General features: G+C 39.9%; 1 protein-coding gene across 2 annotated transcripts in view; it reads left to right on the top strand.

Annotated features, from left to right (window-relative positions):
* The window catches only part of cep43 (centrosomal protein 43), an 84,771-nt gene that overhangs the window by 32,161 nt on the left and 25,298 nt on the right, over window positions 1-27,312 (top strand). For both annotated transcript variants that reach the window (XM_063056530.1, XM_063056529.1), the window contains exons 7-11: window positions 8,699-8,755; window positions 10,392-10,462; window positions 10,560-10,621; window positions 17,278-17,339; window positions 18,791-18,865. In XM_063056530.1, the coding sequence (XP_062912600.1) occupies window positions 8,699-8,755; window positions 10,392-10,462; window positions 10,560-10,621; window positions 17,278-17,339; window positions 18,791-18,865 (327 nt within the window). The remainder of the gene's footprint in view (window positions 1-8,698; window positions 8,756-10,391; window positions 10,463-10,559; window positions 10,622-17,277; window positions 17,340-18,790; window positions 18,866-27,312) is intronic.

The raw sequence follows: 27,312 nt of genomic DNA, 5'->3' as shown, positions 1-27,312 counted from the left end.
TGTAATTTGCTTTATTGCTGATGTACAAGGGCATCTAGGTTCATTTTGAATTTTCTTTCTGATCATCACCATTTAAATAATAATTTTCTGCTTTTCCTACTGAAGTAGATAATTTCACATTTATTCCCATTGTATTGCATCTATCTTGTATTTTCTCACTCACTTGTCGAAATTGGCTTCAAGCAAAGGGCAAGTTAGGCTTCCTCACAATTGAACCTTACCCTGTTTCTTGTTATGCGCAAACTTAAAGAACTATTTGCATTCAGTTTCCTCATTCAGATCATTGGCATATACCTATATACACTCAATAGCAACTTTTATTAGGTACCTCTGAACCACTTTTCCAGGTAGTGCATTGAGCTTGCAACTCCCAAATACAGAGTCCAACTTTACTTCCATAATTTCAGTATTTGGATTCACTATGCAGGTTCTTGGTGCTTCTTTTAATTCTTTAACCTTTTTTACTTTTACTCCTTTTCTTTCTTTTACCCCTTCATATTGCTGCCCTTTTTGCACTTACATCTGTGAATGCATTTCCATGGCTTTCCATTGTAGTCATTTTGCAGTGACTTCTTCATTTTAATACAGCAACTTCTGATACAATTGTATGACATTCATGAGCTTTTGTATTAGTTCTTGATTGGGGTTCTTACAGCTGTGAGAAATCCCCTTTATCTCCATAAGTTTCCAAAATAATAAAAACTCCAAAAGCATATCAAGAATCAGAGTAGATATTAGCTGATCTTTTTTTCTGCCATCCCCTCAGGTTTCAATCAAAGCTTTCAGTCCTGTCTGTTGGGCAGAAATACCAGGAGCCGTTTCCTGATGCCAGCACTTAAGTTTCAGGGATAGTAGCCCATCCAGCCATTCAAATTCTTTTGTCAACCATTTAAAGAGTCTTCAGAATCATATCTTTGTCAGAGTAATAACCAACAGGACTCTGTCAGTCTCTACGTTCACAAATTAAGACTGCCGTCATGCGTTTCTCGTTAATACACAGTATTAATGGTTTACCTGTATCAGGGATTCCTAATGCAGGTTCAGTACACTTTGTTACCTTTAAAGTTTGAGAAGTTTCCATGTGTTCTTCATGAAGAGTCACAGGGTCATCTGAGCTCTTATTGCCCTTCAGCAGATTGTTGAGTAGTTGAGCACTTTCAGCATATGAATTGACCCATGCTCTATTGTAGTTACACAAACTCACAGAACTGAGGCTGTGGCCTGTTCTGGCAGCAGTAGTGCCTGGCTTCGTGTCAGTGGTACAGCAATGTTTACTCAGCTCTGCACTGAACTGAGGCTGTGACCGGCTCCAATTGCAGTGATGCCTAGCTTTGTGTCATGCATAAAATGTTCAGTTCTGAATGCTGTTTGCTTGCTTTTATGTTTGCAAGATTTGTCTTGTTTGTTTTCTCTGCACATTGGGTCTTTTTTTTAATGGGTTCTCTTGGGTTTCTTTCTTTTGTGGCTGCCTGTAAGGAGACAAATCTCAAGGTTGTATAACGTATACGTACTTTGATAATGTACTTTGAACTTGATTGTGGAGCCCTGATATAGCCACAGGTATTGTTGACCATCAATTGTGAAAACCAACCATAGTTGACATTCAGACTTCAGTGATAAGGGCCAAAGTCTATTTGGTATATTAGTAACTGTAAACCACTTGTGTGATGGCTTCAGGGCATTGAAAATAGTTGATGGATCTTCCACTGGAGGCGGTAGATTGTCATACATTGATTAGCAACCCAGTAATCCACTGTCAGTCTCCTTTCATAGGTTTCATCTTGAGTCCTGCGTGTCTGTACTCCCTTGGTCTTTATTGGAGCAAGCTATGATATAGCTGCTAGTCCTATTGTTTCATATCTGTCATGCTCACTTTAGTTGCTAGAGGCCACTGTAGAGTCCATGTCATGTTCATGCTGTAATTCCTCGGAGTTGGATGGTGGCACCATTTTGGATGACTGTCCACATGCTTCTTGGGTGTTTCCCAAGAAGAAGCTTCATTGGTTGGAGCATCCCTTTGAAGTCCCTGCGAAGCTTTCGCATCTGCTTCAGTCTGTTTTGAAGCTCTACATAATACATTTCAATTTGATTACACTTATGTTGTTTATTTATTCATTCAGTTAATGCAGAAATTTGCTCTTTAGAAGTTTTACTGTCTCTCTCATAATGTCTTCTGTAGTTTATCACGTTTTCCTTTTCTTTCCGAATTGTTTAGTTAATTTCTTTACATTATTAACTTTCTCACTTGCTCACACATTTGATAAAACTGACCATATGTTCGTTTCAGTCGAAGTAAGCAGCTGAAGAAGGGAGTGGAAGAAATCGGGTAGAAAAAGTCATTTTTTTTTTTAAATACTGCTCGGGGAGAAGGGTCTGCACTGCGCAGGCGCGTGACGTAGCACGCCAAGGTTTAAAAAGAGAAAATTTCAACGGTTCTTGTTTCAGTCGAAGCAAGGAGCTGAAGAAGGGAGTGGAAGAAATCGGGTAGAAAAAGTCATTTTTTTTAAAATACTGCTTGGGGAGAAGGGTCTGCACTGCGCAGGCGCGTGACGTAGTGCGCCAAGGTTTAAAAGGAGAAAATTTCAACGGTTCTTGTTTCAGTCGAAGCAAGCAGCTGAAGAAGGGAGTGGAAGAAATCGGGTAGAAAAAGTCATTTTTTTTTAAATACTGCTCGGGGAGAAGGGTCTGCACTGCGCAGGCGCGTGACGTAGTGCGCCACAGTTTAAAAGCAGACCACCATATACAGCGACCATCATTGTAGTGGCCATCGTCGGAGTGGACTGAGTCAGAGGGAGACGGCTTTGGCTCAACAGGCTTCGGCGAGAATAGGCAGAGGCCAGGGTAGGTTCCGGTAAGTTTTTTGTTCAGATTGTCTAGCGTAAAGAGAATGCCAGGCAGGATGTTGGAATGCTCCTCTTGCAGGATGTGGGAAGTCAGGGAGCCCTCCGGTGTCCCTGACAACGACACCTGCAAGAGGTGCATCCAGCTGCAGCTCCTAACAAACCGCGTTAGGGAACTGGAGCAGGAGCTGGATGACCTGCGGATCATTCGGAAGAATGAGGAGATTATAGATTGTAGCTACAGGGAGGTAGTTATGCCAAAGGAGCAGAGGACAGGAAATTGGGTCACTGTCAGGTGAGGGAAGAGGATAGGGCAGGCAGAGCAGGGTTCCTCTGTGGCCATTCCCCTCAACAACAAGTATACCGCATTGGATACTGTTGGGGGGGATGACTTACCTGGGACAAGCTGCAGTAGCCGGATCTCTGGCACTGAGTCTGGCTCTGAAGTGCAGAAGAGAGGGGGGAAAAGGAGGAGAGCGGTAGTGATAGGGCACTCGATAATTAGAGGTGCAGATAGGAGGTTTGGTGGTCGTGACAGAGAATCCAGGATGGTTTGTTGCCTCCTGAGTGCCAGGGTCAAGGATGTCTCTGATCGCTTGCATGACATTCTGAAGTGGGAGGGTGATCAGCCAGGTGTCGAGGTGCACATCGGTACCAATGACATAGCAAGGAAGAGTGAGGAGGTCCTGGAGAGTGAGTATAGAGAGCTTGGTAGGAAGTTGAAAAGCAGGACCTCAAGGGTGGTAATCTCAGGATTGCTACCTGTGCTGCGTGCCAATGAGGGTAGGAATAGGATGCTCTGGAGGATGAACAAGTGGCTGAGGAACTGGTATAGGGGGCAGGGTTTCAGATTTCAGGATAATTGGGACCTCTTCTGGGGCAGGTGGGACCTGTACAAGAGAGACGGGTTACACTTGAACTACAGGGGGACCAATATCCTTTCAGGGAGGTTTGTTAGTGTTATTGGGGAGGCTTTAAACTAGATTTGCAGGGGGATGGGAACCAGAGTGCCAGAGCTGACAGTGTGGCTGGGGTGAAAATAAAAGTTGTTAAAAGTTCAAACAAATCCGCTAATAGAAAGGTTGTGAGTGGTGGTAAAAATCTTCTGAGGTGTATATATTTCAATGCTAGGAGTATTGCAGGGAAGGCGGATGAGTTGAGGGCATGGATTGACACGTGGAATTATGATGTTATAGCAATTAGTGAAACTTGGCTACAGGAGGGGCAGGACTGGCAGCTTGATATTCCAGGGTTCCGATGTTTCAGATGTGAACGAGGCAGAGGAATGAAAGGTGGGGGAGCAGCATTGCTTGTTTGGGAAAATATTACAGCAGTGCTCAGGCAGGACAGATTAGAGGGCTTGTCTACTGAGTCCTTATGGGTGGAGCTGAGAAACAGGAAAGGTATGGCCACATTAGTGGGATTGTATTACAGACCACCCAATAGTCAACGAGACTTGGAAGAGCAAATCTGCAGGGAGATAGCAGGCAACTGCAGGAAACATAAAGTTGTGGTGGTAGGGGATTTTAATTTTCCATATATTGATTGGGACTCCCATACTGTTAGGGGTCTAGATGGTTTAGAGTTTGTAAAATGTGTTCAGGAAAGTCTTCTAAATCAATATATAGAGGGACCAACTAGAGGGGATGCAATATTGGATCTCCTGTTAGGAAACGAGTTAGGACAAGTGAAGGAAGTGTGTGTAGGGGAGCACTTTGGTTCCAGTGATCATAACACCATTAGTTTCAACTTGATCATGGACAAGGATAGATCTGGTCCTAGGGTTGAGGTTCTTAATTGGAAGAAGGCCAAATTTGAAGAAATGAGAAAGGATCTAAAAAGCGTGGATTGGGACAGGTTGTTCTCTGGCAAGGATGTGATCAGTAGGTGGGAAGCCTTCAAAGGAGAAATTTTGAGAGTGCGAATTTGTATGTATGTTCCTGTCAGGATTAAAGGCAAAGTGAATAGGAATAAGGAACCTTGGTTCTCAAGGGATATTGCAACTCTGATAAAGAAGAAGAGGGAGTTGTATGACATGTATAGGAAGCAGGGAGTAAATAAGGTGCTTGAGGAGTATAAGAAGTGCAAGAAAATACTTAAGAAAGAAATCAGGAGGGCTAAAAGAAGACATGAGGATGCCTTGGCAGTCAAAGTGAAGGATAATCCGAAGAGCTTTTACAGGTAAATTAAGAGCAAAAGGATTGTAAGGGATAAAATTGGTCCTCTTGAAGATCAGAGTGGTCGGCTATGTGCGGAACCAAAGGAAATGGGGGAGATCTTAAATGGGTTTTTTGCGCCTGTATTTACTAAGGAAACTGGCATGAAGTCTATGGAATTAGGGGAAACAAGTAGTGAGATCATGGAAACTGTACAGATTGAAAAGGAGGAGGTCCTTGCTGTCTTGAGGAAAATTAAAGTGGATAAATCCCCGGGACCTGACAGGGTGTTCCCTCGGACCTTGAAGGAGACTAGTGTTGAAATTGCAGGGGCCCTGGCAGAAATATTTAAAATGTCGCTGTCTACAGGTGAGGTGCTGGAGGATTGGAGAGTGGCTCATGTTGTTCCGTTGTTTAAAAAATGATCAAAAAGTAATCCGGGAAATTATAGGCCGGTAAGTTTAACGTCGATAGTAGGTAAGTTATTGGAGGGAGTACTAAGAGACAGAATCTACAAGCATTTGGATAGACAGGGACTTATTAGGGAGAGTCAACATGGCTTTGTGCGTGGTAGGTCACATTTGACCAATCTCTTGGAGTTTTTCGAGGAGGTTATCAGCAAAGTGGATGAAGGGAAGGCAGTGGATATTGTCTACATGGACTTCAGTAAGGCCTTTGACAAGGTCCCGCATGGGAGGTTAATTAGGAAAATTCAGTGGCTAGGTATACATGGAGAGGTGGTAAATTGGATCAGACATTGGCTCAATGGAAGAAGCCAAAGAGTGGTAGTAGAGAATTGCTTCTCCGAGTGGAGGCCTGTGACTAGTGGTGTGCCACAGGGATCAGTGCTGGGTCCATTGTTATTTGTCATCTATATCAATGATCTGGATGATAATGTAAATTGGATCAGCAAATTTGCTGATGATACAAAGATTGGAGGTGTAGTAGACAGCAAGGAAGGTTTTCAGAGCCTGCAGAGGGACTTGGACCAGCTGGAAAAATGGGCTGAAAAATGGCAGATGGAGTTTAATGCAGACAAGTGTGAGGTATTGCACGTTGGAAGGACAAACCAAGGTAGAACATACAAGGTTAATGGTAAGGCACTGAGGAGTGCAGTGGAACAGAGGGATCTGGGAATACAGATACAAAATTCTCTTAAAGTGGCGTCAGAGGTAGATAGGGTCGTAAAGAGAGCTTTTGGTACATTGGCCTTTATTAATCAAAGGATTGAGTATAAGAGCTGGAATGTTATGATGAGGTTGTATAAGGCATTGGTGAGGCCAAATCTGGAGTATTGTGTTCAGTTTTGGTCACCAAATTACAGGAAGGATATAAATAAGGTTGAAAGAGTGCAGAGAAAGTTTACAAGGATGTTGCCGGGACTTGAGAAACTCAGTTACGGAGAAAGGTTGAATAGGTTAGGACTTTATTCCCTGGAGCGTAGAAGAATGAGGGGAGATTTGATAGAGGTATATAAAATTATGATGGGTAAAGATAGAGTGAATGCAAGCAGGCTTTTTCCACTGAGGCAAGGAGAGAAAAAAACCAGAGGACATGGGTTAAGGATGAGGGGGGAAAAGTTTAAAGGGAACATTAGGGGGGCTTCTTCACACAGAGAGTGGTGGGAGTATGGAATGAGCTGCCAGACGAGGTGGTAAATGCGGGTTCTTTTTTAACATTTAAGAATAAATTGGACAGATACATGGATGGGAGATGTATGGAGGAATATGGTCCATGTGCAGGTCAGTGGGACTAGGCAGAAAATGGTTCGGCACAGCCAAGAAGGGCCAAAAGGCCTGTTTCTGTGCTGTAGTTTCTATGGTTTCTATGGTTACTTCAACTTACATTTTCCAGTTTTTTTTTCCCTTTTACCACAGGCATTCTCTGGATCTTGTCACATGCCTTCTTAATTGACTTAACATTGATATTTTTGATCTGGATTTTTCATTAATCTTAACAAACTAAGATGTTTTATTCAGTAAGAGCTCAAATCCTCAGTCATCTGTTCACACGTCACTGGAGATTCTGTAGTAGATTTCAGGACTTGTCCATCGTCTTAATTCAATCTTTCGTCACACTTATTTGTATTTTTTTTTGTCAGTTGGACTATGATCTGAAATATCAGATTGTAATCTTGCAACCTAAATATTGTGGGATTGTGTCAAAATCTTATCAGACTGCAACTGAAATTTATAGGATTGCAGTTGATATTTTAGGACTCCAACTGAAATTCAGTGGGCTTGCAATCAATACATTTGTTTCGCAAATGAAGTTGTTCTTACTGGATTGCAATTTAAATGTTTTCTTAAGCACTAAATTGCAAGTGGAAAATTTCTTAATTTTGTACCAGCTTGTACGAATTTAATTTGAGCATGATATTAATTTCAGTGCTGGTCTGATCTTTGCAGATCTTTTTTCTTCGGAATAGAAATGTGTAATATTGTTTCCTCACTCTTAAACCTGTACTAGATGGTGTATTGAAGCATGAACTAGGCATTTTTCTCAGATGATTTGAAATTTATGGGGGAAGCTCCTACCTCCTTTTAAGTTTGCGCAAAAGTTTCCACTTCATCTTCGATTCTTCCAAGTCCTTAAATTTTTGCAGTCATCTTGCCAATTATGCCATGTTTTTGGATTCGGATATTTTTGAGCGAAGGTTCTTTTAGAAGTCAAGGATGAGGCATAAACTAAGTTGCTTCACAGTCATTTTATTAAGTGCTAAGAGAACAAAAGATTGGAAATGGAAAGAAGCAAGAAAAGTGAACAGGGAAAAAGAACAAAGAGAAGAAAAAGATGGCAAGTCAATGTGCTCCACTCTTATACCATAGGTAACAGACATTCCATTCAAATTTGTAGATAAATTAACCAGATAGTCCCTATTCAAGTAATGCAATACCCAAGAAATTTCCAGGATAATACAAAGAACTGTAACCACTGAGAGACACACTGAACAATTGCATATGCCTAGGCAATTATAAAAAGAACAAACAGCCATAAGAAAGTTAAACTACAAAGAAAATAACAATTATACAGTCTAATCCCACAGATCTGAACAACTGAGCCTTTTCACTATATCTGCATTCTTTTTTACGTTGAGTTGCTGCCACATGATAGGCTGATAAAGTATTTACAGGTATATAGGTGTACCTAATAAAGTGGCTACTGAATATGTTGTAAATAGGGAGGGCACAAGCACTGTGATGGGATAATTTTAAAGCATCACTTAAAATAGTTGAGGAATGAATAATTAGAAACCACAATTTTAAAGTGATTGATGATGTGAGGTGTTGTTAAATTTTGGAATGCTCTTTCTTGTTAGGAGGGTGAGTGCTGATTCAGTAGTCTACTTCTGTGGCAGTCCAGATAAATACTTGAAGTAAAATTGCAGCAGTAAGGAGAATAGACAGGGGATAACAGCTAGCCGGATTGTTCTGCACAAGAGCTAATAAAGAGTAACTGGACTGAATGTACTGTCTTTGCTATTACTGCCAAACAGTTTTCTGTTAGTACACTATAAATGTGTGTTAGTGGAGTATCGTAGTTTTGAGTTTTAGTCATATAATATATGTCATGAAGCTAGTAATGCACAGTAAAAGAGGGTAAATGACAGGACGTTACAAATGTCCAACAATCTCCATTTTATGAGGTTTTTTTTGTATCATCTGTTTTCAGGTTCAATACTAATGTTTCATTTCTTTTTAGGAATTAACAGCAAAGCACATAGCAGAAGCGAAGAAAAAGTTTGAATTTTATGATAAAGTGAGTTTAAATTTTTCACCAATGGAACTGCAATTGTCAATCTATGTTAAAATAAGTCTAAAATTTAATTTTCATGTGCTAAGTATAAAGATGTTTTATGACACAAATTGATGTTGCTGAATCTAAATGCTGAAAGGATTTTTTTTTAAAAAGTGATTGGGCAGTCCTAGCAAATGGCTTTGGGAGAGCTGACAATGAAATCACAAGTTTTTATCTCAGGATTTTGTGACACTGATTTTAAGGAATGGATAATCATGTACCATGAAACTAGTTTTTTTTCAGTGAAGGCCAGAAAATTGCAGATGTTCAAAATCTAAAATAAAATCAGAAAATGCTAGGAATGCTCAGCAGGTCAGGTTTTGAGTGTGAGAAGAGACAGAGTTAACATTTTGGATCAAAAACCCCTTTGTCACAACTGGGTAGGAGTGAAAAGCTGTTCACTAAGCTGCACAGATGGTGAATGGGGGTATGGTGATTCTGATACAAGAAAACTAGGTTGACCACTGGGATAAACAATAAATTGTAAAAACAGGATTCTATAGATGCTGGAAATCCAGAGTAACACACACAACATTCTGGAGGGGTTCAGTAGGTCATCCATTTATGGAAAGGAATCAAGTATTGATATTTCAGGCTGAGACCAGTGACTGAATGGGAGCATTCGAAGTGCGAGCATAAAATAAAAACAATGTAGGGGTTTCGAAGTGCAGAGCATAAGGATACTCCTGCCAGGACAGGCTGTGCATGTTCCTCTTTCACGGACAGGAAAAAAACAGAGGGAGAACAAGTTGAAAATAGGTAACTGATATATGCCAAGGAATCAAGTAACCTGAAGGTGTAGAATTCAATGTTGAGGCCAGAAATTGCAGCATTTGCAGGTGATAAGGTACTTGATAGAATGTTCAGATATTTTAATAATCAAAAAATGTTGTGACCTGTTTTCCCTTGGACCCATAGCATTTGTTAAATCATTTTATCCTCAAGGCAGAAATATAAAATTAGGAAATAAATTCTTACATTGCTGACACCTCCCATAAAGAGAAACCTTAAATTCTAAATTTAAGTTTCAGTGGTTTAAACCTGCGTTCCAATACAAAATTTGAATTTGATTTTCTAAGTGATTGTTGTTCTCATTTTCCTCTGTCACACCGTTTGGGATTGGCAAGTTTAATTCTTCGTTACATGATTTTCTCACTTAATTTATAGTTTGAAATTCCTACATGTCTCAATGACTAGAACTAGACAGTGATTTTTGATTTTAATAGTGTGTGTTGTTTCTCTTATTCTTACTGGCCTTTTGACCTGTATAAGTGATAACACAACATCAGTTTGGCGTTTTTTTTATTGTTATCCTCAACAAATGCTTACACAAAGCAATTTTGTTAACAGGTATAAATTATTACAAAATTTCCTTGGTTTTTAAGAATGGAAATCATGTAGTCTCATGGATCGTTAGCCACTGCAAGAAATCATAATCTGACCATTTAATCCATTTCCTATCGTATTAGCTATTTTAATGCACAGGGACAGAAATTTTTAAAATGCATTTCATTTATAGAAGTTTAAATTTCAAAACTGTGATTTTAGTGGCAACAGTTTCAAAAGTATTTATCTCCATGGTTTGACTTGATTTTAGGACAAGAATGGTAAAATAAGTAAAGAAGAATTGAAAGAACTATTCCTAGATCTCTTCCCTCATTTTAACAAGTAAGCAAACATTAACTACTGTAAAAGTGAATACTTATAAATTACTTTGATGGAAGCCGCCTTTGTCTCTAATCATCACAAATTGTTTCACTGATAGGAATATGATGGACATTTATGTAAATGATGAAGTTAAAGCAGTGGACAAAGATTTTAGTAATGGTAAGTGTGTGTTTGTGGTAAAGGGGCTTTATGTCTAGTTCTCTGAGGGGTACCAATACATTTTATCATTCCTGCTTGTTTCCTTTAATTCTACTGTAATTGTTAGTAAAAGTCCAAATACTGCAAAGGAATAAATTATCACTTTTTAACAAAAGGACCTTCTGATCATGGTAGTCATTGGAAAACATGATAAAATATATATTTTCATGAGAAGCAGTGGCTGAGGCAAGCCTTATGATCCCTGAAGCCCACTGTGCCAGTCAGCAAGATCAGGCTCAAAATCAGCAGCATCACTTCACTCACAAAGTTTCTTTTATTTGTTCAAGGGATGTGGGCTCACAGGCTGAGCCAGCGTTTAATTGCCCATCCCTAGTTGCCCTTTAGCATGTCGTGGATGGCTGCCTTCTTGAACCACTACAGTCCTTGATGTGAGTGTATCCATGATGTTGTTAGGGAGACAGTTCCAGGACTTTTACTCAGTGATGGTGAAGGAACAGCGATATATTCCCACGTGAGGATGGTATGTGACTTGGAGGGCAATTTAAAATCAAAGTAAATTTATGATCAAAGAATATATATGTCAGCATATTCTACCTTGAGATTGATTTTTTTGCAGATATTTCAGGAAAATAAAGAAATGCACACATTTATGAAAAGACTGACAACAACTAATGTACAAAAAAGACATTGTGCAAATAATAAAAATTAATACTAGGAACATGAATTTTAGAGTCCTTCAATGTAGGTTATGGAATCAGTTCAGAATTGAAGTGAGTAAAGTTATCCATGTTGGCTCAAAAACTTGATTGTTGTAGGGTTAAAAACTACCTGAACCTGGTGGTGTGGGGACTAAGGCTTCTGTACCTCCCGCCAGATGGTAGAGGCAATAAGAGAGCATGAATTAAGGGAGCTAGGGCTTTACTCTTTGGAGAGAAGGAGGATGAGAGGAGATGTGATAGAGGTGTACAAGATAATAAGAAAAATAGACAGAGTGGATAGCCAGCGCCTTTTCCCCAGGGTACCACTGCTCAATACAAGAGGACATGGCTTTAAGGTAAGGGGTGGGAAGTTCAAGGGGGATATTAGAGGAAGGTTTTTTACTCAGAGAGTGGTTGGTGCGTGGAATGTACTGCCTGAGTCAGTGGTGGAGGCAGATACACTAGTGAAGTTTAAGAGACTACTAGACAGGTATATGGAGGAATTTAATGTGGGGGCTTATATGGGAGGCAGGGTTTGAGGGTCGGCACAACATTGTGGGCCGAAGGGCCCATACTGTGCTGTACTGTTCTATGTTCTATGACCTTGATGGTGGGGGTCCTCGATGATAGATGCTGCCTTCTTGTGGCAGTGCACCTTGTAAATGGTCTCAATGGTGAAGGGAGCTTGTGCTGTGATGGACTGGACTGTATGTACCACGTTCTGTTGACTTTTTGTTCCCAGGTATTGGTGTTTCCATTCCAGGCCATGATGCAACCAGTCAGGATACTCTCCACTGTGCATCTATAGAAGTTTCTAAGTTTAAATGACATGCCGAATTTGTGCAAATTCTAAGAGAGTAGGGGTGATAGCACGTATGTACTTGTCCTGAAACAGATTTGATATAGAAGCCCTATTGAAGTTACTGACCCTCTCCACCTCCACCTCCCTACTGAGGACTAACTCGTAGATCTCTGGTTTCGTTCTCCTACAGTCAATAATCAGTTCCTTGTTCTGCTGACATTGAGAGGTTGTTATTGGAGCACCATTCAACCTGACTTTCAGTCTCTCTTGTATACAGTGCCTTGTTAAAGGATTTAGCCCCCAATCCTTTATCATAGTAAGTATTACAACCAGGGATTTTGATCAATTTAATGGAGAATTTTTATATTTGTGAATCACATGCTCTCTTTTTTTCCCACAATAGAGTCCAATATACAGAGAAAATTGAAAAGCATGAGAAACTAAAAATTCAAAAACTGGAATGTCAGCAGTTCAAAAGTATTCATTCCCGCTTTACTCTCTGCTTAGTTGAACCACTACTTGCAGAAGTCTCTATTAGCTTTCCACAGCAAGATGGAGCAAGGTTTGCCCATTCCACCTTACAAAATTGCTTAAGCTGTGCCAGGTTAGCTGGTGAATGGTGGTGGACAGTATTCTTGAGGTTTTGCTAGAGATGTTCAATCAGGTTAAAGTTAGGATTCTCACTGAGCCACTGAAGGACATCAGTTTTCTCCATATGAAGCTGCTCCATGGTTGCTCTGTCAGTGTGCTTTGGGTTATTGTCCTGCTGAGCGATGAACTTCATCTCCAGTTTAAGCTTTCTGGCAAAGGCTAGCAAGTTTTATCCAGGTTCTCTCTATTATTTAGCAACATTAATCTTCCCACCAGATTTCCTGTCCCTGCTGCTGAAAAGCATCCCCATAGCATGATGCTAGCTCCACCATACGTTACTGTAGGGATGGTGTTACCTGGCTGATGTGCAGTATTAGATTTACATTACACGTACTGCCTAGTGTTGAGGCCAGGAAGTTCCACTTTAGACTCATCTGACCACAAGACCTTCTTCTCCATCTTTAAAGTATCATCTAGTGACACTTTGCAAAGTCTGTACAAGCAAGCCAAGTTTTTTTTTGCCAGGGCTTCTTTGTTGTCGTAAGTGTCATTGTCATTGTTGTCCATAAGTGCCCTTTTTGTGCAAAGCCTTAGAGATTGTGGAGCTATGAACTTCATCTCCAGTTGCAGCCACTGCCTTCTACAGCTCGCTCAGAGTGACCGTTGGCATCACGGTAGCCACTCTTCTACAAGTGCCATTCTTCTCCAGTGGCTAAGTTTCGAGGATGGCCTGACCTAGACAGTGTGGTTGTGGTTTCATATTTTTGCCACTTTTCATGATGGACTGCACTGAGCTCCAAGGTATGTTCAGTGTCTTTGAGATGGTCTTGTACCGTTTGCCAGATTTATGCATCTCTATTATCATTTCCCTGATTTGCCTTGAACACTCTTTTGCCTTCATTTTGATTTGGTCTGTTGAAAATCTACCATACTGTTGGACCTTGCAGAGAGAGGGGGCATTTATTCAGGTGATCCTCCAATTTTCTACATCAACATATTAGATGAATTGTTAAGGTAATATACAGTATTGCACTTGAGGAATGTTAATGTAGTAATTACGAAGGGGATGAATACTTTTTCATCCTTTCAATTTTGGTTTTTAATTTTTAGCAAATTTTTGACAGTTTTTGGAATTATTCTTTTGATTTGGCATGATGCACAATGTTTTGTAAATTAGCTCAAAGAATCCTACTTCAATATATTTTAAATTTAGAAAATGAGATAGTAAAATGTGAAAATAGTTGCGGGGCTGAATGCTTTTTCAAGGCACTGTATGTCAATTCATCACCACCTTTGATCCAGCCAACAACAGTGTTGTCAACAACAACTTTGGCTTTGAAGCTGTACTTAACCAAACATTTATAGGTATAAAACAAGTAGGGCAAGGAGCTAAACACGCAGACTTGTGTTAAATATTGACTATAGTCATTGAGGAGCATCCTGCTGTATGCACCTTCATTGTTTTGTTGTTCCAGTGCTGAGTGAAGTGCCAATGAAATTATATCTGTTGTTGATCTGTTGCAACGATAGGCAGGTCCAGGTAACTCCTAAGGCAGGAGTTGATATGTTTCATGATCAACCTCTCAAAGCACTGCATCATAGAGGATGTAAGTGCTACTGACAATAGTCATTTAGACAGGTTACTATTCTCTTCTTGGGCACTGGTATGAATGAAGCCTGCTTGAAATAGGTGGGTACTTCAGACTGCCAAAGCCAGAAGTTGGAAATGTCCATAAACATTCCAGTCAATTGATTAGCACATGTCTTCTATATTTGGCCAGTTATGCTCCCTGGACCATATGTTTTCTGTGGATTAACCCTCTTGAAGGATGCGCTCACGTCGACCTCAGACACTAAAATCACAGGGTTGTTGGGAGCTGTGGGGGTTTGTGAAGAAGCCTCCATGTTCTGTCGGTCAAAGCGAGCATAAATGGCTTTGAGCTTATTTGGTAGTGAAACCTTGTTATTTACGTTGCTTGGTTTTTGCCTTGTAGGAGTTGATGGCATTCAAGCCTTGCATTCTTTTGTGATTCAGGTTTAGTCCAGAATTACTACTTTGCATGTGAGATGGATTTTCAGAGACCCTGCCTGGATGACTTGTACTTTGGATATCCTGTCCTGAACGCCACTAATCTAGTCTTCAGCAGATTGTCAATCTCTTGGTTCATCCAGAGCTTCTGGTGGGAAAGATTCTGAATGATTTTGTGTGGACACACTAGTCCACAAGTACCTTTCAAAAGTCCACAACAGCTTCCACATTGAATTAATAATTTACAAAGTGTTTGAATACGTTTATTCTTAATCTGACTGTTCTTATCAACAGAACATTTCTATCCTACACGGGTACCAATTTCCAATGTTTACTTGGTTTCTGCTCAGTCCAGTTCTAAATCAGTATCAGGATTATTATCATCGACATATTTCATAAAATTGTTTTGTGGCAGCAGTACAATACATAAAAAGTACTATAAATTACATCAATAAATATTGATGGTAGCAATAAGAAGAGGAGGGCATGTCCTGGATGGTGGGGGGTTAATGATGGATGTTTCTTTTCAGGCATCATCTATTGAAGATGTCTTTGGTGGAGAGGCTAGTGCCCATGATGATGATGCTGTGTTTACAGCCCTCTGCAGCTTTTTCCAATCCTGTGCATTAGTGCCTCCATACCAGATGCTAATGCAACCTGCGAGAATGCTCTCCACAGTACATTTGTAGAAATTTACTGGAGTCTTTGGTAACGTGCCAAATTTCAGATTCTCCGTGAAATATAACCATTGACATGCCTTTTTTGTAATTGCTTTTGTATGTTAGGTGCAAAGTTATTGTCTCAACACCATTCACCAGCCAATCTATCTCACTCCTGTACTCCTTATCACCATTTGAAAATCTGCCAACAACAGTTGTGTGATCAGCTTATTTATAGATGGTATTTGAACTGTGCCTAACCAACAGTCATGGTGTAGAGAGAGTAGAGTAGTGTGCTAAAGCACACATTCTTGAGGTGTGCCAGTGTTGATTGTCAGTGAGGAGCAGCTCTTATTCCGATCCACACTGACTGATCTCCCGATATGCAAGTCAAGGATGCAGTTGCAGAGGCAAGTACAGAAGCCCAGATTTTGATGTTTGTTCATTAGTACTGATGGGATTATGGTGCTGAATGCTGAGCTATAATCAATAAACAGCAGCCTGACATGGATATTCCTGTTGTCCAGGTGATCCAGAGCTGAATGCAGAGCCAGTGAGATTGCATCTACTGAAGATCTATTGTGGCAGTAGGCAAATTTCAGTGGGTCCAGGTCTTCGCTTCAGCAGGAGTAATTTCTAGCCATGACCAACCTCTTAAAGCACTTCAGCACTGTAGATGTGACTGTACTGAGTGATTGTCATTGAAGCAACTCACCCTGCTCTTCTTGGTCACCAGTATGATTGATGTTCTTTTGAACCTTCGACTGCAGCAGTGAGAGATTGAAAATGCCCTCGACCTCTCCAGCTATCTGGTTGGCAATGTTTTTCAGTGCCTCGCCATTGGCCCAGGTGCCTTGATCTTGAAAGATGCTCTGACATTGGCCTTTGAGAGAGGTATCACAGGGTCACCAGATGCTGCAGGGACTTGCACCAGTACAGTTTTATTCTCCCTTACAAAGCGTGCATGAACGGCATTAAACTTATCTGGAAGTGAAGCATCATAGTTATTTATGATGCTAGGTTTTGCCTTGTACGAAGTAATGGCTTGCTAACCCCACTATGGCTGACATACCTCTGATTCTGTCTCCAGAGGGGATAACTTCTCTCAGCTTCACTTGCCCCATCATTGAAATGTTCCCACAACCTAAGGACTCACTTTCAAGGGCTCTTCATTTCATGTTCTCAATATTTATTACATACTTGTTTATTATTAATATATTTTTTTTGTATTTGAACAGTTTGTCTTTTGTACATGGGTTAAACATACATACAAATTGGTGAGGTTATTCATTGATTCAATTATGGATTTTTTGAGTATGCTGTAAGAAAATGAATCTTTGGGTTGTATAGGGTGACATGTGTACTTTGATAATAAATTTATTTCAAACTTCGAATTTTAACTTCACCCGGAATTGCTTTTTCTTAAATTGCTGCCCTCTACTTTGAGACTCTGGAAGCTAAATTGGTTTGTGCTGGAAAATAAGAACTTGTTTGATTTGTCAGAATCCATTTGATCGGGTGTGGAAGCTCACAGATGCATGGCGTTATCATCTTAATGTCATCTTGACATCCAACTATTAACAGTTGGATTGTTTATTGCCTTGGTGCAGATCTATATTCCAGCATGTTGCAAAAAGGCAGGTTAAAAGACTAAGGGAAACCTCAAGTCTTCGCAACAATGAAGTTATAAGTGTATAAAAGTAAAGTAACAAAGAGTTCAACATAATATTGAAGAATCAACAAAACGCTTGTCTTGTTATAATTTGTTATACCGTCCTTAATTTGAAACTTAATTCTCACTTAATAAAAACAAATACATTTTGTTTATTCAGGTAAAGCTTTAATGTAACTGCTCTTTTTCTTCCTTGTTTAATTAGCAATTGATTATGATGAATTTCTGGGAATGTATAGAAGTCTATTCATCCAATGTAGAAGTGTGGTAAGTAGATTTTTGTTTTGAAAATGATAGTGTTTCATTTCTAAAATGATTTCACTCCACTGTCATTTCTTGCATACCTTGGATGAGAAAAGCAACTGGTCACTATCCTTTTAATCATCTAACTGATTGGCTACTAGATAATTTCTCATAGTGGGACACATGAGTTCAACCATTATTTTGATCTTGTTATATCTTATTTTATTCTGAATAAGGTAGATAATTTACCTTGTGATATTTCAGTATGTCACTTTAATACCATTTAATGTTTTAACATTAAGTTCAAGTTTAAATTTAATTGTCATTTAACCATACACGAGAATACAGCCAAACGAAGCAGCATTTCTCTGGTGCCAAGGTGAAAATCACAGTAACAACAGTCATACACAGCACATTGCACATATAGCCCATATAATTATGATAGATCAAAAAACATACAGTTACAAAAATTGTATCCCATATTCCTGAGTGTATGGATATTGTCCTGAACTCGCACCTCTGCAAGAAAATGCTGCAGCAGTTCCTCATCTTGTGCAAGTACAGCCATAGACTAACACATTCCAGCTTGTCTTCCTGGGACTAAACCTGGAGAGCAGACTGACGGGAGGGGCCAGCCCCCAACCTAGTGTGGAATCCAGTGGTACACTGCCAACTCTGGTATTTACTTCACCAGCGCCTGCAATAGATGAGGCCAAGGTATATGTGCTGTGTGTGCACAACAAGCAAGGCAATGTAGCTCTTCAGTCTCACCAATGAACCAGTGAATCGGACTATTGCCAATGTCCAAAAGGGTATTGCAATCACAAGAAAAACATCTAAACCAATCATTCCAACCGTTTGTTGGATCACGCACCATCTTGGATGCTTTTTTCCTTGGGTGACTGAAGCAGCTACAAAGCAGTATGAAAAAAGTCCAGCTTCATTGCTATTTAGCAACTAGCTAGTGGGATGGACCTGATGAACTGGATGTTCTTAATAGCCAGCTGTGCCTTGTGACTGTAATACAGAGATAAAGCACGAACAATTACATCTTTGTTTTGGACCAGAGAGGCCACTGCGTCCATTTTACTAGAAGCTTCTGTATTCTGTATAAGGTAGATAATTTACCATGTGATTATTTCAGTATGTCTCTTCAATGCTATTTAATGTTATAACATTAAACCCTGGGAACCCTGGATAATTTGCCATGTGATATTTTGGAATGTTTCTTTTAATACCGTTTAATGTTATATTAACCTTTGGAGGCATGATATTACCTTTAATATCCAGAAAGGAATATGGTTTATTATTCTGAGGTTAATATTATAGCATGTATTATAACAAGTATTACAGTTTTCAGTACTGGTCATTTCTTCCTTGAGTACCTTGAACAGATTTGGTGTCCTTATCCAAGCATGGGTGTGTTTGCCATAGAGAGATGCTATGAAGATTGACTATGAAGATTTTTATTACAGGTAGTTCAAGATATTTCTGGTATGGTGCAATCTCCACGCAAGATTCCAGAAGGGAGGCAGAATGTAGGCAGTAAGGTAAGAAAGTGGGGCTTGCTGTATCTACATCCATACAGTGGGAAATCATTAAATTCATTATCTTTGTTGGCAACTTTCATCATTTGTAAAAGATTTTGCCTAGTTGCAGTGATACCGTACGAGCACTGTTGCATTTCTTTTGTACGGATGGTATACATCACAGTTTGATACTTTGTTGTCTGCCAGTTCCTGTGGTTCAACATGTCTCAGATCAGTAGTTCAGATGTATACTGCTTAACTAATTCTAACTTAGATTCAAAATTAACTATGATTTGTACTAATCTGTAGCTTAATTAAACTACCAGTGCAACTTTTGTAATTTTGGCCAACAATATTTCAAAGTCGTGGAATTTGAGTTCTCAGAACCCTGTGTATCCACATGATTGTCTAAAAGAACAGTCCTGCTCAGGGAGATGATTGGGGGAGTGGCATTTTCTGTTTTCCAGCACCTGGTCAGGTCCTGAGGGAAGTAGACTAGAGAGTTTCAATCTGTATTCTGCTCATGTCATTTGAGTGCCATTTGTGCTCATGAAAAATATCCAATATCAGTAAGTTTTACTAAATTAAAAATGGAGTGCTGTTATCTTAATTGGGTTTTAAAATATGAATTGTTGTGTGGTTTGACTTCAGAAGAAATTCCAGTATGCAATTGACCCGTGGTATAGAGTTAATTGTTTTTAATTCAGAATTCTCTGATATAATCCAGGGGTCCACAACCTTTTTCGCACTGCGGACCAGTTTCATATTGACAATATTCTTGCGGACTGGCCGGGGGGGGGGGGCGGGGTAGGGGGTAGGGTTGTCAAAAGACAAGAGTAGCAGTCAAATACGCTGGGTTTCCCCTGAGAAAGACTACAATGACCATGAAGCCTTGCGCGGGCACCAGTGCGCATGCGTAACTTGTGCATGTGTGTACGATTTTTTTCTACAAATTGTTTTCGGCAATTCTGTTTGGTGGTGGTGGTGGGGGGGGCGGTGTTAATCACGACCGGAATATAGATGATAATTAGCTAATACACTCAATTTCGTTTCTAAAAGGGTTTATCTAACAAATTTAATATTAAACACACAGCGCATATTTTCCTCGTATGAATATAGTGATAAGTCAATTATCAGGGGAGGACAGGGGAGCTTGAAGTAAATGTTGAACAAACTTCCAGTAGAAGTGATAGAGACAGGTTTGATATTATCATTTAAAGAAAAATTGGATAGGTATATGGACAGGAAAGGAATGGAGGGTTATGGGCTGAGTGCAGGTCGGTGGGACTCGGTGAGAGTAGCGTTCAGCACGGACTAGAAGGGCAGAGATGGCCTGTTTCCATGCTGTAATTGTTATATAGTTATATAAGTCAATAGCATCATAACATTTTAAGTATCGTTTGGATATTAAACACGCAGCACATATTTTCCCCGTATGAACATATAAAATCTTTGCAACATACCAATATCGCTGAATCAGTGGGAGCCCTGGGATTGTTTTCCTGCAACAAGACGGTCCTATCGAAGGGTGACGAGAGGCAGCGATACTCGAACGGGGTTCCTAATGTCCAGGCTATTCCACAATTTAGTTTTCGTTGCATTCATTGCAGAGATACGTTGGAAATGGAAGCAACGTTTTCAGTGCTTTCGTGGCTATCTCAGGATATTTAGCCTTGACTTTGATCCATAATGCCGGCAGAGATGTTATGTCAAACATACTTTTCAGCCTGCCGTCATTTGCAAGCTCGAGGAGTTGATCTTCTTCCCGCGCTGAAAGGGATGATGTACGGGTAATGACTTCACGTGCGTTCATGCTCAACAGTGGCTGTGACAGGGAATGAGGAAAGGTGCAGCTGACTCATATCGCCAAATCATATCGTTTCCTCGCGGCCCGGTAGCACATGCTCTGCGGCCCGGTGGTTGGCGACCGCTGATATAATCCACTAGAATTCAGTTTTAATCAGTAATTCTTTGCTGCATAAATTATATTCTTTCCTTCAAATTATTGGGATTGTTTATCTCAGCATCTCAACAAAATGACTGAATTGTCAAGAATACTCCAAATTTGTTATTAGGAAGCACTAAAGGGTTTCACATAATTCTTCAAATTAAATTTAATTGCCATCTATAATGTCAGTCAGAATTTTCAGTTCTGAAGACTGAATTACTAACTGTTTTGAAGCACTTCTTAATTAAGGTAATTGAATACATGAATCCACAGCACAGTCTTTCAGAATTGGTTCATTAATATTTTAAAAGAACTGGTGTAACAAGACATGTATGCCACTTGCTTAGTTCGCAACCTTGCTGTTTGTTTAATTGAGCTGATGTTTGCTCAGCAGAATCTTCAAGCTTGACTTTCTCACTGTTGTGCATGTGACTGAAGCACTTTTTCCAAAACTGTAGTATTAAAACTACAGATCATGTAAAGCTCATCGCCAGGCAAACAACCCCAAACAGATCCGTTTGCTTTCTTACTGACTCCTTCCACTGGGTGGCGGTAAAGTTTCTTCTGTGAGCCTATCCTGCTTACTGATCTGAAAAGGACTGCCATTGGGTTACTAGTGCTGCCGCTCCATTTTTCTCTTGTAACAGGCTGGGTAGACCTAATTATTCGAGTATCCAAAAGATGTAGTAATAAGTGTACAAGTATAACAAAGTAACTTAAGCATAGTTTATTATCAGAATAGATAGTACAAATAAATCATATCAAATGCTACGTATCAAGTCACAAGGATTTCTAGTCTCCAAACCATCACTTGGTTGTTGTCGGGGCATCTCCGATTCCGATTAGTGAGAACAGCCCGTGGTCCCAGGTACTGAATGTGTTTCTGGTCTGAGTAAAGTTCCTACGAAGTCTGGAAAGTTCCTATTTGTATATAAGTTTCACAAGTGCAGGGTCATCAAGGGACAGAAAATTCCTTTGTTTTCATACCAGCACTAGTCTGGTTTCTTTCAAACAAATCCTCAGCACACCCTCATACACCAACTGGACATTTTAATGATTACTTCTTGCTATCTCGTTCATTAATCTCTGTGACAAAACATTCCTTGGGCTTACGTAGTTGAGTTCAGAAACAGTCCGGTTATCATCCCACTGACAGACATTCAGTCATTACTCGACTGTTCCCACATGTTCAGAAAGAATTCAGTTACCATCTGACCTGACTATATTCAATCATTGTTTTTTAAATCCTATATGCAATATCTCCATATTAAAGTCAACATTCAAAATTAAATCATCAGCTTTCTAGTTAGAGTTAAATATTCCGTTACAAGAATCACCCCTTGTAATAATGACCAGTAAGGTACAGAGGATCTGTATTTACCGACTTGTTTCAACTAAAAAGTATGTGGGTTCACAAACTATCTACCTGTGTGCACCCTACTAGAATCCTTGGTCCTCCATGAACAGTCAATGAAGAGAAAAGTATTGCCCGGGAAAGGAGTCTACGCTGGCCAGGCATTCCTCATGGTACCGATCTCCACGTGTCCATGGGGTCCTCCTTATCAGTGATAGTTGGTCTCTGGTTGCTGGAGAGTCATCGCCTTGCTAACTCTTATACTGTTCCTCATCAATTGAACTGTTGCATCTCCATCCCATTGCTCAAGGTCACCTTCTTACTGGTCATTTTACAGGGCTACAACTAACAATGTTTCATGACTGTGCCCACCTTTTCCTTGTGTATTAGTGTCTTTTAACTCTGGCTGGTCCAAGCCAGTTAAATGAGGCAACCCAGACCGAGTCCAATGAGATTACAAATTGCTTCTTTGGTATGTCTGGCATCTTACATAGTAAGTAGTTACTGCTCTGAGAATGGTCTCAGATTTAGCAGGTCATTATGTGAAGTTTCTTGCGTCCACATTCAGTTGCTCTGATTAGATTGTCCCAGAGTCAAAAATCAGTACAGCGTCCACGCTATTTTCATAACAAATAGTTACTTGTTTGAGAATGGTCTCAGGTTTAGCAGGTCATCACCTGAAGCTTTCTGTGTCCACATTCAGTGCTCTGATTACATTATCCAAGAGCAAGAATTAGTTCAGAGTCCACAAAATGGAGGTGGAGGGGAGACAATGACAACTGGGGCTGCGTCCACACTAGACCAGATAAATCCGTAACCAAAGCTTTTTCTCTTCGTTTTGACCCTCTGTTCACACTGAAACGTTGTTTTCCTCCCCCGAAAACGGAGCTTTTCTAAAACACTCTCCAGAGTGTTTAAATCTGAGAACGCCGGTTGGCCGTTGTAGTGTGTATGGGGTAACCGGCTAATTTTAAAAACACTGTCATGACGTGCTGGAACAAATGGTGGCGGCAGCGCGGTATTTCATTGTTTTCTTGAACACAACCTCCAACACCACAACAACAATATCTGACAATGGATGTGTAACAGCCTAATGTAACATTGTATGGAAGTACAAGATAACACTGATGCAGACATGTTTTATACATTTAACAAGGTGCTTTATTAATGTATTGCTTATGCAAACATTCAATAAATGCAATTGTCACTTTTGCCCAGTAACTCATTTTATTGCACATGTTAAATACAGCAAAATAATACACAAAATCATGGCAAAAGTAAAGGCAAACAAAGGAGGTAACAGCAAATTTCACTTTTGCCCAGTAACAAGCCTTATTGCATTTAGTTGTAGCTGTTGTCCTTTTCATCGGTGAAGAGACTATGGCTGTAGGAAATGTTTCTGGACAAATGCGCACCAAGTCTTTCATTTGGCAATTTCCTTTTAAGTTTTTCTGGACAAACACACACCAAGTATAAATAAGTCTCTATTGTTGCCTCTGTGTAAAAAGAATTCAAACATAAAAAATAGTGCTCCTTATGGCTTTGATGAAGTTGTTACTTGATTATTGCTTAACCAGTTTGGTTGTTTTCTTTGATGAATTATCTAACAAAAACAAGATAACTGAATATTCCATTGTGCTGGAAAAGTGCATGGTGTCCTACTCATGCTTGTCTTGCATTGGGCTTGAAGATTCTCTAAGGTTGATGGGCTACTAGCATGTATCAAGTTTTGTTTGGTGGGATTAAACTTAAAGAAGGGAAAAGTAATGGTATAACTCAAAGTTATAGTTGAATGATTTTTTTTGTACTTTCATTTAGTGTAGGAAATTTTAACTTTGCAGTGATATATGGACATTTCTGAATTTATTTTATTTGGTGTAGTTGTAAAAAGGGGATATTAAAGGAGTTTTAGCATGCAATAAGATAAATTTATAGAAAAATGTAAGTGGATACTAAGACTGACCACAGTTAAGATATAATATTTACATTTACAGTAAGAATGGTCTTACCAAATATGATCTAGTCTTCAATTAGTAAATAAATTGGCTCCAAGATTTCATTGCATCTTGGTAAACTTCTTCTGCACTCTCTCCACAGTCGCCACATCCTTCCAATAAGAGGATGGCCAAAATTACAAGCAAGTGCATCTGACAGAAGCTTTATATATTTTTTATTTTTATTTCATTGAGATACAGTGCAGAATAGGCCCTTCTGGCCCTTGGAGCCACGCCGCCAAGTAATCCTCCGATTCTGCAATATGACTTCCTTTACTCTTCTACTCAACTCTCCCACCAATGAAGGCAGACATGCCATACACTTTCTTTACCACCTTATCCACCTGAGGTGCCATTTTCAGTTAACTATGGATCTGGGCTTCAGTGCTACCTCATTGCTATTAAGAAATCTACCTTTTAAATGTATACTTTCACCTTTCATTTGATCTTCCAACATGCCTGAATTAAATTCCATCAGCTAGTTCTCTTCCTACATCTGTAACTGATCTGTACTCAGATAGCCCCTCTGAAATCTGTGACTTGGGTATCACTAAGGTGAAACAAAATTACAGACACATTGATGTATCCACTATGTGAAGGTTTCGTCCTGAGCTGCACACCAAATTTCCATGACTTTGTCTCATCGTTCTTGCCCCTTATCTACGAAAGGATGTGGTGGAGAGTATCCAGAAGATGTTCACAAAAATGATTCTGTGAATGAAAGACTTAATGTATGAGGAGAGTTTGATGGATCTGGGTTTGTACTCACTGGAATTTAGAACAATGGCAGGAGGGGAAAACCTATCAAATATTGAAAGACCCAGACAGAGTGGATATGGAGAAGATGTTTCCTATAGTCTAGGACCTGAGGGCACAGCCTCAGAATAGAGGGAGGTTCCTTTAGAACTGAGATGAAGAGTAAATTCTTTAGCCAGGGAGTGGTGAATCTGTGGAATTCGTTGCCATAGACAGCTGTGGAAGCAGAGTCATTGGGTACATTTAAAGCACATATATAAATATGTTTCGGATGCATACATTAGGGTGCTCTTTATCGACTACAGCTTGGCATTCAATACTACCATCCCCTCAGAACTAATCAATAAGCTTCTAGATCTTGGCCTCAATACCTACTTATGCAATTGGATCCTCAGTGTCCATCAGCACAGGTGCACCATAAGGCTGTGTACTTAGCCCCTGTTCTACCCACTTTATACTTATGACTGTGAGGCTAAGCACCTCTCCAATGCCATATTTAAGTTTGCTGATGACACCACTGATGTTGGTTGGAGACAGATCAACATATAGGAGGGAGATTGAAAATCTGGTTGAATGGTGCCAGAACAACAGTCTCTCACTCAATGTCAGCAAGATCAAGAAGCTGATGATTGATTTTAGGAGGAGGAAACCTGTGGTCCATGAGCCAATCCTCATTGGGAGGTCAGAGCTGGAGAGGGTCAGCAACTTTAAATTCTTTGGGCCCAACATGTAAGTGCCATCACGAAAAAAGTCACCTCAGACTTCCTTACAAGTTTGCAAAGATTTGGCATGTCATCTGAAACTTTGACAAATTTCTATAGGTGTGTGGTAGATATTGACTGGTTGCATCACAGGCTGGTATGGAAACAACAATGCCCTTGAACAGAAAACTCCTGAAAAAGTAGTGGATATGGTCCAGTCCACCACTGGTTAAGCCCTCCCCATCATTGAGAACATCTATATGGAGCTCTGTTGTAGGAAAGCAGCATCCATCATCAGGGACCCAGGTCATACTCCTTTCTCGCCGCTGCCATCTTGAAGAAAGTGCAGGAGCCTCGGGGACCCACACCACCAGGTTCAGGAGCAGTTACTACTGCTCAACCATCTTGAATCAGAGGAGATAACTTCAGTCAACTTCACTTGTCCCATCACTGAACTGTTTCCACATGATCTCACTTACAAGGACTTTTCATTTCATGTTCTCGATATTTATTGTTCGTTTTTTTTTCTTTTGTATTTTCGCACAGTTTGTTGTCTTTTGCACATTGTTTGTCAGCCCTTTTGGGTGTGGTCTTTCTATTGTATTTCTTGGATTTGCTTTGTATGCCTGCAAGAAAACGAAATTCAGGGTTGTATATTGTGACATATATGTACTTTGACAATAAATTTGCTTTGAACTTTGAGGTTGATAGGTTCTTGATTAGTAAGGGTGTCAAAGGTTATGAAGAGAAGACCAGAGAATGGGGCTGAGAGGGGTAATCAATTAGCAGAGTAGTCTCAATTGGCCAAATTGCCTAATTCTGCTCCTATGTTTTATGGTCTTATAATCGCTAACTCTAGAATCCTCTGAAACTCTGCACATCCATAATTTTAATCACACTAGTATTGTTGACCATGCTTTCAGTTGTCTAAACTACAGGCATTAGCATTTCGTGCCCCTCCTTGTGCACTTCCTCCTTAGACAATGCAATAATGTTTATTTTGTTTTCCCTAGATGTAAAATTACTTTTGATAGTGTCCCTGTGAATTGCCTTGTGATGTTTATGACATTAAAGGAGTTTTGGATCTGAAGTAACAGGAGATTAGAAAGAAGTGTAGGTCGATGAAGACAAACGCTTGTTTCAAATACTGAATCTTGTAATTTCAAAACTAGCCTGCTTGTGGGTAATAAAGTCAGACTGGATATACAGCTCAACAGCTTTAGTGAAAATATGCCTGTGTTTACTTTATTCATGTTGTGTTTCTAACCTGTGACTTTGGTGCCTGTTGTTTGCAAAGAAATTCTATATCTTCTTTGTCTCTTTGAGATTGAGGAGGATTTGCTTCCACTCCAGTTCTGAGGAGTGTTTGGCTTATGTGGAGCCTGCACTCCATGCCACAGTTGGGGCTAGAGGTTCTCAACAAATTGTGTGGCTGCTTAGTGTTATGGTGCGCTCCTCCCCTTTTTGACATTTCTACTCCTGACTCAGAGCAGTTCCAAATTCTGCTGCTCCATTTTGAGACTTCACAGGTTAGGTATTCACTCAATTTGGTAACGGTGTTACACTTTGTCAAGAAAGCTTTAAGAGCAGCCTTCCATCTTTTTCCTTGTCCATTTGGTTAATTGTGGTCATGGCAGGACTCGGTATCTGATTCAAGTTTCTGATGGCATGCAAGTGAGTGAAGTGACCTGTCCATCAAAGCTGACCAAGTGTAC

This window comes from Mobula hypostoma, chromosome 8 (genome assembly GCF_963921235.1).
Source record: "Mobula hypostoma chromosome 8, sMobHyp1.1, whole genome shotgun sequence".
NCBI classification, from domain to species: domain Eukaryota; kingdom Metazoa; phylum Chordata; class Chondrichthyes; order Myliobatiformes; family Myliobatidae; genus Mobula; species Mobula hypostoma.
Note: the sequence above shows the minus strand (reverse complement) of the source record. Positions and strands in the feature narration are given on the sequence as shown.